The sequence below is a fragment of the Hypomesus nipponensis genome, chromosome 25 (assembly GCF_054491055.1).
Source record: "Hypomesus nipponensis isolate SF chromosome 25, ASM5449105v1, whole genome shotgun sequence".
Lineage (NCBI taxonomy): Eukaryota > Metazoa > Chordata > Actinopteri > Osmeriformes > Osmeridae > Hypomesus > Hypomesus nipponensis.
Window position 1 is genome coordinate 475,289 of NC_140385.1, and position 9,206 is coordinate 484,494.

At 48.8% G+C, this 9,206-nt stretch overlaps 1 protein-coding gene across 1 annotated transcript; it reads left to right on the forward strand.

Annotated features, from left to right (window-relative positions):
* The first annotated feature begins 2,175 nt into the window (after window positions 1-2,175).
* cnga1b (cyclic nucleotide gated channel subunit alpha 1b) lies at window positions 2,176-9,159 on the forward strand. Its single transcript, XM_084691480.1, has 12 exons — window positions 2,176-2,605; window positions 3,117-3,236; window positions 3,422-3,481; window positions 3,575-3,640; window positions 4,600-4,722; window positions 5,821-5,925; window positions 6,412-6,518; window positions 6,607-6,781; window positions 7,247-7,556; window positions 7,668-7,946; window positions 8,022-8,429; window positions 8,526-9,159. Exons 2-12 carry the CDS (start codon window positions 3,136-3,138, stop codon window positions 8,754-8,756), a joined length of 1,965 nt encoding a protein of 654 aa, XP_084547606.1. The 5' UTR covers window positions 2,176-2,605; window positions 3,117-3,135; the 3' UTR covers window positions 8,757-9,159.
* Window positions 9,160-9,206: the final 47 nt, after the last annotated feature.

The window sequence follows — 9,206 nt, forward strand, 5'->3', positions numbered from 1 at the left end:
CAGTGTTTCACAATTTCTAAAACACATTTCTTGAAACAGTCACCCACTTTCTCAAAACTGTAAACACAAAACCTCATCTTCAAGCACTATTTACAAAACCTCTGAATCCTCTTGCAAAATGAAACTTTTGCCTCGAAACAGATTTACCTGTGCTCAAAATCAAATACTGCTCTCAAATCATAAACAAAGTGATCAAAACTTTGCTCTTTGCAATTTGTATGCTCTTTCTCCTCCTTGTACCCCTATACAATACTGTACCATGCATCTTACTACTCACAACTCCCTCTTGTTCTTTGTTGATATGAACCTGCAAACCAGTCAATTTCTATTGAGCAGTCAGTACTGTTACTGTAACAAATGGAAAGCACAATGTTCAAGGCCATACAATTTGTTCATTGTACAGTATACAGCCTACCATGCACTAACCCTATACAATACTACAGTAAAAGGGACAAAATCTAAGGAGTAAACATGTGATCAATGTTCTTCTTCTTGTCTTTGGGCTGGGTTAGGCCAGAGCACTTGGTAGACATCACGAGCAATATTTTCTCACCTTCAACAACCTGTTTGCTCTCTGAACTGGCTTATATGGGTTGTGTCACATCATTTGAAACAAGTGAAATCAATTTAGAGTGGTTGTGTTTAGTCAATGACATGTTTTCTCTATTTGTATTTGATTGTTGCCATGTGTGTATACCAGTATGAATGACATGTGCATTAGAGTACAGAATGTGTTTTCAAAATGACAAATGTGTTTAGAGTTTTGCTGAAAAAAGTGAGATCTGCAAATTGTGTTTTACCATGTGAAATGGTTTAAGGTATTGACAACAGACAGGCACAATTAACTACATGAGTTCAGGCAACTGAGAATTTTGTTCAGCCAATGGGTTTTAGTGTTTTAGCATGTTTACAGTAACAATGTAGTTCTGCAATGTGGCTCTACCACCAGCAGAGGGGTGCAAGGAACATGTAGCTCCACGTGGAAAACAACTGGTCCATCCCACACACACACACACACACACACACACTGTTGTCTTCTGTGTAATGTAACCCTCACAGGCAGCTTTGATAGGCTTATAGAGAATTAGACTGAGAGGAGGTGGTGTGTGTGTGTGTGTGATGAGCTTCATTAGCTGGAGAGCTGAGTGAGCAAGATAGGGTCAGAGTTAGGGTTAGAGCTCCTAGTGACAATAATCTGCCTTCACTCTCTCTCTCCTCTCTCTCTCCTCTCTCTCTCCTTCTCTCCCTCTCCTCTCTCTCTCCTTCTCTCCCTCTCCTCTCTCTCTCCTTCTCTCCCTCCTCTCCTTCCTCTCTCTCTCTCCCTCTCTCCCTCCTTTCTCTCTCTCACCCTCCTCTCCCTCCTCTCTTTCTCCCTCCTCTCCCTCCTCTCTCTCTCCTCTCTCTCTCCCTCCTCTCTCTCTCTCTATCTCTCTCTCTCTCTCCCTCCTCTCTCTATCCTCTCTCTCTCCTTCTCTCCCTCCTCTCTCTACCTCTCTCTCTCTCTCTCATTCTCTCTCTCTCATTCTCTCTCTCTCCCTCCTCTCCCTCCTCTCTCTATCTCTCTCTCTCTCTCTCTCTCTCTCTCTCTCTCAGTTCAGTTCAGAATCCTTTATTGGCATGACAGTTCGGGTTGAGCAGTATTGCCAAAGCAGTCCATATTGAAAGGACATTTTAACATATGTATCATAACATTTACGAGGAACATTTAAATGCATGTTAATATACAGAAAGGTTTTAACAGTTGTACAGGGTTGGTTCACTGTCCCTCAGGCCGTGGCATTGAGAGACATATCTAGCGGCAAGGCTTGCAGTAGGCCCTTCGCCCAGAGATATCCTTAATTCGACGTTTATCTCAAGCTCTGTGTAGTTTACAATTAATTCCTTACATTTTTCCAGATATTGATCTCTTATACTTTTATATTTGTAACATTTAAGTAGGAAATGTTTTTCTGTTTCAATTTCCCCTGATGTACAGTGTCCACAGATTCTGTACTCTTTAGGTAACCAAGTTTTTTTATGTCTTCCTCTCTCTACCTCTCTACCTCTCTTGTGAAAGAGTGTATATGTGTGTGGTTACAACAGTGTGTGTGATGGAGGGAGTGTGTGTGTGTGTGGTTACAACAGTGTGTGTGTGTGGTTATAAGAGTGTGTATGTGTTCCCCATGCTAATCCAGTAATCCCACTGAGGGTCATTGTGCCTGAAACCCAGATGAACTCTGGGAACACCATCCAGAACGAGCCCTCCCTCGCGCTCTCATTCCCGCTCTCCTTCCCTCTCTTTCCTCTCTCTCCTCTCTCCTGGAGGAACATTCCCTCTCTCTCTCCTCTCTCTCCTCTCTCCTGGAGGAACATTCCCTCTCTCTCTCTTCTCTCCGGCTGGAACATTCCCTCTCTCTCTCTTCTCTCCTGGAGGAACATTCCCTCTCTCTCTCTTCTCTCCTGGAGGAACATTCCCTCTCTCTCTCCTCTCTCCTGGAGGAAAATTACCTCTCTCAGAAGCCTTTAGGACTGGGATGGGCCGGCGCAGTTACCATGATGATATGCTTGCATTCCGATTGGTCAACACCGTCCCCAGGATTCAGTGATTAGCGTTGTTTAGCGCCAGGTGAGTAAATCGACCCCTGCTTGCCACCAGCGTTCCCACAACAACATCACTTCATCAGGTATGAGGTCTGCTGGCTCTATCCCCGTAGCAACGCTGCTCATAGCAACATGAACGGCTCTGTATTAGTGATGATGTTGACAGGTGTCATGGTGATATTGGGATTTATATGGACAATTGTATTGATGATATTATAAAGCATATTGATGGTTGTTTTGATGACATTATAAAGGATATTGATTGTTGTATTAATAATATTATAAAGGATATTGATAGTTGACATGACAACCCTGAGTGACCCAGCAACTGTCACTTCTCATTACCATGACGATCAGCCTGCCCGGTCGTGTTTAATTCTCAGTTGCCTAGCAACTAACTCCTCCTGTTCCCTCTCATACAAGACTTACAGCTTGGAATGTCCCCCCTGGCAACCGTCTCTCAACAACTACACATTGTCCTGAGCAAACACACGTCTCTTAGTGACAACACACCTCCTCTCCTCTCTCCCTGACAGCATACAGGAAGTACTTCCCATGTCAGCACGGGTGACCCCTGCTGGCCCCGCCCCTGCCGGCTCCGTCCCCACCTTGATCCTGCCCCGCATCATCCTAACAGACATGGAAGAGGAACACGGGTGAGAACCTAGAACCTACAGCCTGGAACCCACAACCTAGAACCTATAGCCTAGAACCTACAGCCTTGAGTCCACAACCCACAGCCTAAAACCTAGAACATAGAACGTAGAACCTTTAACCTAGAACGTGGAAGTTAGTACAGAGTGATATTCTTCATGAGGATGATGGGGATGTTTCTCTCCAGCTCCAAACGCAGCGAGCCAGGAGTTCTGTTCAACGTCAACAACAGCAACAACAATGAAGAGTAAGAAACTCTCAAACACACACACACTCACACACACACACATACTGTTTGTTTGAGTCATTTGTTATGTAATGACTTGAGCTTTGACCCAAGGGAAGAAGAGAAAAAGAAGAAGAAGAAAGAAAAGAAAGAAAAGAAGGAGAGAAAAGAGAAGAAGGAGTAAGAAGAACCTGTCTCTCTCTCTCTCTCTCTCTCTCTCTCTCTCTCTCTCTCTCTCTCCTCTCTCCTCTCTCTCTCTCTCTCTCTCTCTCCCTCTCTCTCCTCTCTCTCTCTCTCTCTCTCTCTCTCTCTCTCTCTCTCTCTCCCTCTCTCTCCTCTCTCTCTCTCTCTTTCTCTCTCTCTCTCTCTCTCGCTCTCTCTCTCTCTCCCTCTCTCTCTCCCTCTCTCTCCTCTCTCTCTCTCTCTCTCTCTCTCCTCTCTCCTCTCTCTCTCCTCTCTCCCTCCCTCTCTCTCTCCCTCCCTCTCTCTCTCCTCCCTCCCTCTCTCTCTCATTCCTCTCTCTCCCCCCTCTCTCCCTCCCCCTCTCTCTCTCCTCTCTCCCTCCCTCTCTCTCTCCCTCTCTCTCTCCTCCCTCCCTCTCTCTCTAATTCCTCTCTCTCCCCCCTCTCTCCCTCCCTCTCTCTCTCCTCCCTCCCTCCCTCTCTCATTCCCCTCTCTTTCCCTCTCTCTCTCCTCTCTCCCTCTCTCTCTCATTCCTCCCTCCCTCCCTCCCTCCCTCCCTCCCTCCCTCCCTCCCTCCCTCCCTCCCTCCCTCTCTCATTCCTCTCTCTCTCTCTCCTCTCTCTCTCCCTCCTCTCTCCCTCCCTCTCTCATTCCTCTCTCTCTCTCCCCCCTCCCTCCCTCCCTCCCTCCCTCCCTCCCTCCCTCCCTCCCTCCCTCCCTCCCTCCCTCCCTCCCTCCCTCCCTCCCTCCCTCCCTTCCTTCCTCCCTCTCTCATTCCTCTCTCCCTCCCTCTCATTCCTCTCTCTCTCTCTCTCTCTCTCTCTCCCTCCCTCCCTCCCTCCCTCCCTCCCTCCCTCCCTCCCTCCCTCCCTCCCTCCCTCCCTCCCTCCCTCCCTCCCTCCCTCCCTCCCTCCCTCCCTCATTCCTCTCTCATTCCTCGCTCTCTCTTCCTATAGGAAAGAAAAGCAGGAGAAACGGGAGAGAAAGGAGCAAGAGAAGAAAGAGAAGGAGGAGAAGGAGAAGAAAGAGAAGGAGGAGAAGGAGAAGAAAGAGAAGGAGGAGAAAGCCAAAGCAGAAGCGTGAGCTGAAGAAACGTGTTTATTATTATTATTATTATTATTACTATTACTACTGTCATTGGGTGCGCTTGTCTTCGGCGAGCACAACCATTGTTCTCTCATAGATATTTATTTATTCTTTAAAGGCATTAGCATCGCTACTTATTCTTTATTTTCCCACCCCTAAGGATCCATCAATATTTGGACTACATAAACAACGCCGGTGTCAAACTGGTCGTCTTGTTAGCGACTGCCTTGCTTTTTTTTTGCGACTGCGTTGCTTTTTATTTAGCTTACGTTCGTTAGCACGGTTTCGGAGCTTACGTTTTTGTGTACGTTTTGTGCCTTGTGTGGCAGAAGCTAACTCTATGGGCAGAAGGGACCTCAATGCTAGCCCAACGTCACAACGTCAGCACGCAACGATGCATAGATACGACGTGCTAGACTGTTGCACATCAAGTATTGTGCAGTGGTGTACTAGCAGCATTATACATTAAGCAATTCAAGACTTGCATGTACAGTAAGTAATGTCACATATGTCAAATAATGTATTTTAACTCAAGCTTGTGTGATGCGTCGCTGTCTTCAATGACACACCCTAAACTTAATGTCAATCTGTTTGTGAAAACGGCTAATATGTCCTGCGCTAGACTAGCATTTGTTAGCAATACTGTAAGCATTTCTCATATGGACAGATGAGGGGAAATTGTGTCTCGTCTTTGCTCATTTAATCCGTTTGACCTCATAATTCGTTTCCATATAGTTGAAATGTAGGGCTATATCTACGAATGTCTGGACTCAAATATACATAAAGAAACGTTTTTCATTTCCGGCACATTCAAACAATCCCCTTAGTTAAGTTTGGCTAGCAACAGCAGCAGTGACTGACCTTATAGTGACAGGTTATCTAAACCCAGTCATTTGGAGCAGATTAACATCTGAAACATGCAGGGCTACCAGCAGACTTTTTCATTATACACTCTTATTGTGTAAATAAAAAAGTGTAAATGCAGCAACAAATGTAAACTTTTTAATCTATGTAATCTTCATACAACTTCATGTAATCTGCTTTCATTCAAGACGTACCATACTAATGTGTGTGCGTGTGTGTGCCCACAGTCCAAAAGAGATCACAGCCATAGATCCAGCAGGAAACATTTACTACAACTGGCTGTTCATTATCACCATGCCTGTCATGTACAACTGGACCCTCATAATAGCCAGGTAACACACACACTTTCAACCCCCCACACACACTTACACACACACACACACACACTTTCAACCCCCCACACACACTTACACACACACACACACTTTCAACCCCCCACACACACTTACACACACACACACACTTTCAACCCCCCACACACACTTACACACACACACACACACACACACACACTCTCAACCCCCCACACACACTCTCAACCCCCCACACACACTTACACACACACATATATATATACACACAAACACACTCACCCACACACTTTCAACCCCCCCCACACACACACACACACACACACACACTCTCAACCCCGCACACACACTTACACACACACGCATATATATATACACTAACACACACACACACACACACATATATATATATAGACACATAAACCCACACACTCTCAACCAAACCCATCACACATAAAAAACATTTCAAACCCGTTGATGAGTGTGTGTGTGTGTGTGTGTGTGCAGAGCGTGTTTTGAGGAGCTGCAGCTAGAATACCTGGTGTACTGGTTCATCCTGGACTACACTTCTGACGTCATCTACGTTGCTGACATGGTCTTCAGGACTCGGACCGGTGAGGAACACACACATGCACATGTATACACACACTCACACATACTTATATTCATGTATTATAAATGTGAGTGTGTGTGCGTGTCCAGGGTACCTGGAACAGGGCCTGCTGGTGAACGATGAGAAGAAGCTGAGAGATCGTTACGTCAACAGCCTGCAGTTCAAGCTGGACCTGGTTTCCATGGTTCCCACTGATGTGTTCTACCTGGCCCTAGGGATCAACTACCCAGAGATACGCCTCAACAAGCTCCTCAGGATCAACCGGTAGGAGGACCTGTCTGCCTGTCTGTCTGTCTGTCTGTCTGTCCCTGTCTGCCTGCCTGTCTGTCTGTCTGCCTGTCCCTGTCTGCCTGCCTGTCTGTCTGTCTGCCTGTCTATCCCTGTCTGTCTGTCTGTCTGTCTACCTGTCTGTCTGCCTGTTTGTCTGTCTGTCTGTCTGTCTGTCTGTCTGTCTGTCTGCCTGTTTGTCTGTCTGGCTGTCTGTCTGAGAGTGTAATTTGCTCCCTCCCTCCCTCCCTCCCTCCCTCCCTCCCTCCCTCCCTCCCTCCCTCCCTCCCTCCCTCCCTCCCTCCCTCCCTCCCTCCCTCCCTCCCTCCCTCCCTCCCTCCCTCCCTCCCTCCCTCCCTCCCTCCCTCCCTCCCTCCCTCCCTCCCTCCCTCCCTCCCTCCCTCCCTCCCTCCCTCCCTCCCTCCCTCCCTCCCTGCCTCCCTCCCTCCCTCCCTCCACCAGGATGCTGGAGTTTTTCCAGCGCACGGAGACCCGGACCAACTTCCCCAACGTTCTGCGTATCTCCAACCTGGTGATGTACATCGTCATCATCATCCACTGGAACGCCTGCCTGTACTACTCGGTGTCCAAGGCCATCGGCTTCGGCTCCGACGCCTTCGTCTACCCCAACGTGTCGCACCCGGAGTTTGGGCGCCTGGTGAGGAAGTATGCCTACAGCATGTACTGGTCCACGCTCACCCTCACCACCATCGGAGAGACTCCACCGCCCGTACAGAACTCCGAGTACTTCTTTGTGGTCACAGACTTCCTGGTGGGTCACTGTTGCTGTTGTAGAGAAATATATTAATATTTACCCCAAATATTGATTTACTGATTCATTTGTAGAGAGATTGACTCCCTCTTTAACACGGCTCTGCTCCAGGTGGGAGTGCTGATCTTTGCCACCATCGTGGGAAACGTGGGCTCCATGATCACCAACATGAACGCGGCCAGGGCAGACTTTCAGGCACGCATCGACGCCATCAAGCAGTACATGAGCTTCCGCAAGGTGACCAAGGACCTGGAGAAGAGGGTGATCAAGTGGTTTGACTACCTGTGGACCAATAAGAAGGCTGTGGACGAGAGGGAGGTGCTGAAGTTCCTTCCTGACAAGCTGAGGGCAGAGATCGCCATCAATGTCCACCTGGACACCCTGAAAAAGGTAGGGAGTGTGGCTCACACACACACACACACACATGTACACAGACACACGTACACACACCTAACCCCCTCCCAGGTGCGTATCTTTGCAGACTGTGAGGCAGGGCTCCTGGTGGAGCTGGTCCTGAAGCTGCAGCCGCAGGTGTACAGCCCCGGAGACTACATCTGCAAGAAGGGAGACATCGGCCGCGAGATGTACATCATCAAGGAAGGCAAGCTGGCGGTTGTCGCTGACGACGGCATCAAGCAGTTTGTGGTCCTTAGCGACGGGAGCTACTTTGGGGAGATCAGCATCCTGGCCATCAAGGGCAGCCGGGCTGGGAACCGCAGGACCGCCAACATCCGCAGCATCGGTTACTCCGACTTGTTCTGCCTCTCCAAGGACGACCTGATGGAGGCCATGACTGAGTACCCAGACGCCAAGGCCATGCTGGAGGAGAAGGGTAGGCAGATCCTGATGAAAGACGGCCTGCTCGACCTGGAGGTACGCTACACGCTCTTTACATGTCTGCTGCATGCTGTTTACATGCCTGCACTGCACTCCACATGCATGTGTTTATCTCTATGCATGTGTGTTCAGGTGGCCTTGCAGGGCCCAGACCCCAAGGACATGGAGGAGAAGGTGGAGAAAATGGCCTCGATGCTGGACGCTCTGCAGACACGCTGTGCCCGGCTGCTTGCTCAGCAGGAGGCCCTGCAGGGGAAGCTGAAGCAGAGAGTCACCCGGCTGGAGAAGAAGATCGTCCCCCCAGAGGCCCCTGCCCCAGAGGCCCCCGCCCTCGAGACCCCAGCAGAGGAGGAGAGGAAGTAGGAGGAGGAAACAAGACGAAAGGAGGGATGGGAGGAGATTTTTGGAAACATTGAGACACTCCTCGTAGGACCTTCTACATGAAGAGCAGTGCATGCTGGGAGGAAGGAGGGAACTGATGCAGGATGTGATGTGCAGGTAGGGGCTTGTGTTCACTGCAAGGTAGTAATAAGGATCAAGGTGATGGAGGGTGTGGTCGTGCTCTGCGGGGTAACTTGTAATGTTCTAGTCTTCTACAACCAAAGATTAGAGTAGAGATGTTACTGTGGATTGGAATAATGTTGTCAAGTTACATTTTAAAGATGCTCGTATTAGGCATGTAGAGATTATCTATTTAAGTATTCATATCTCCCCCACCACTCCCCCCTGCCCCATCTACCACCCATACCCCCCCCCCCCTTTCTTACCCCCCCCCCCTTTCTTACCCCCTCCTCAATCTTTTTGAACTTTATG

Coding starts and splice junctions, on each gene's coding strand:
- cnga1b (XM_084691480.1), top strand. CDS start 3,136: ATGTCAGCACGGGTGACCCCTGCTGGCCCCGCCCCTGCCGGCTCCGTC. Junction 5,926..6,411: donor TGGACCCTCATAATAGCCAG/GTAACACACACA, acceptor GTGTGTGTGCAG/AGCGTGTTTTGAGGAGCTGC. Junction 7,947..8,021: donor ACCTGGACACCCTGAAAAAG/GTAGGGAGTGTG, acceptor ACCCCCTCCCAG/GTGCGTATCTTTGCAGACTG.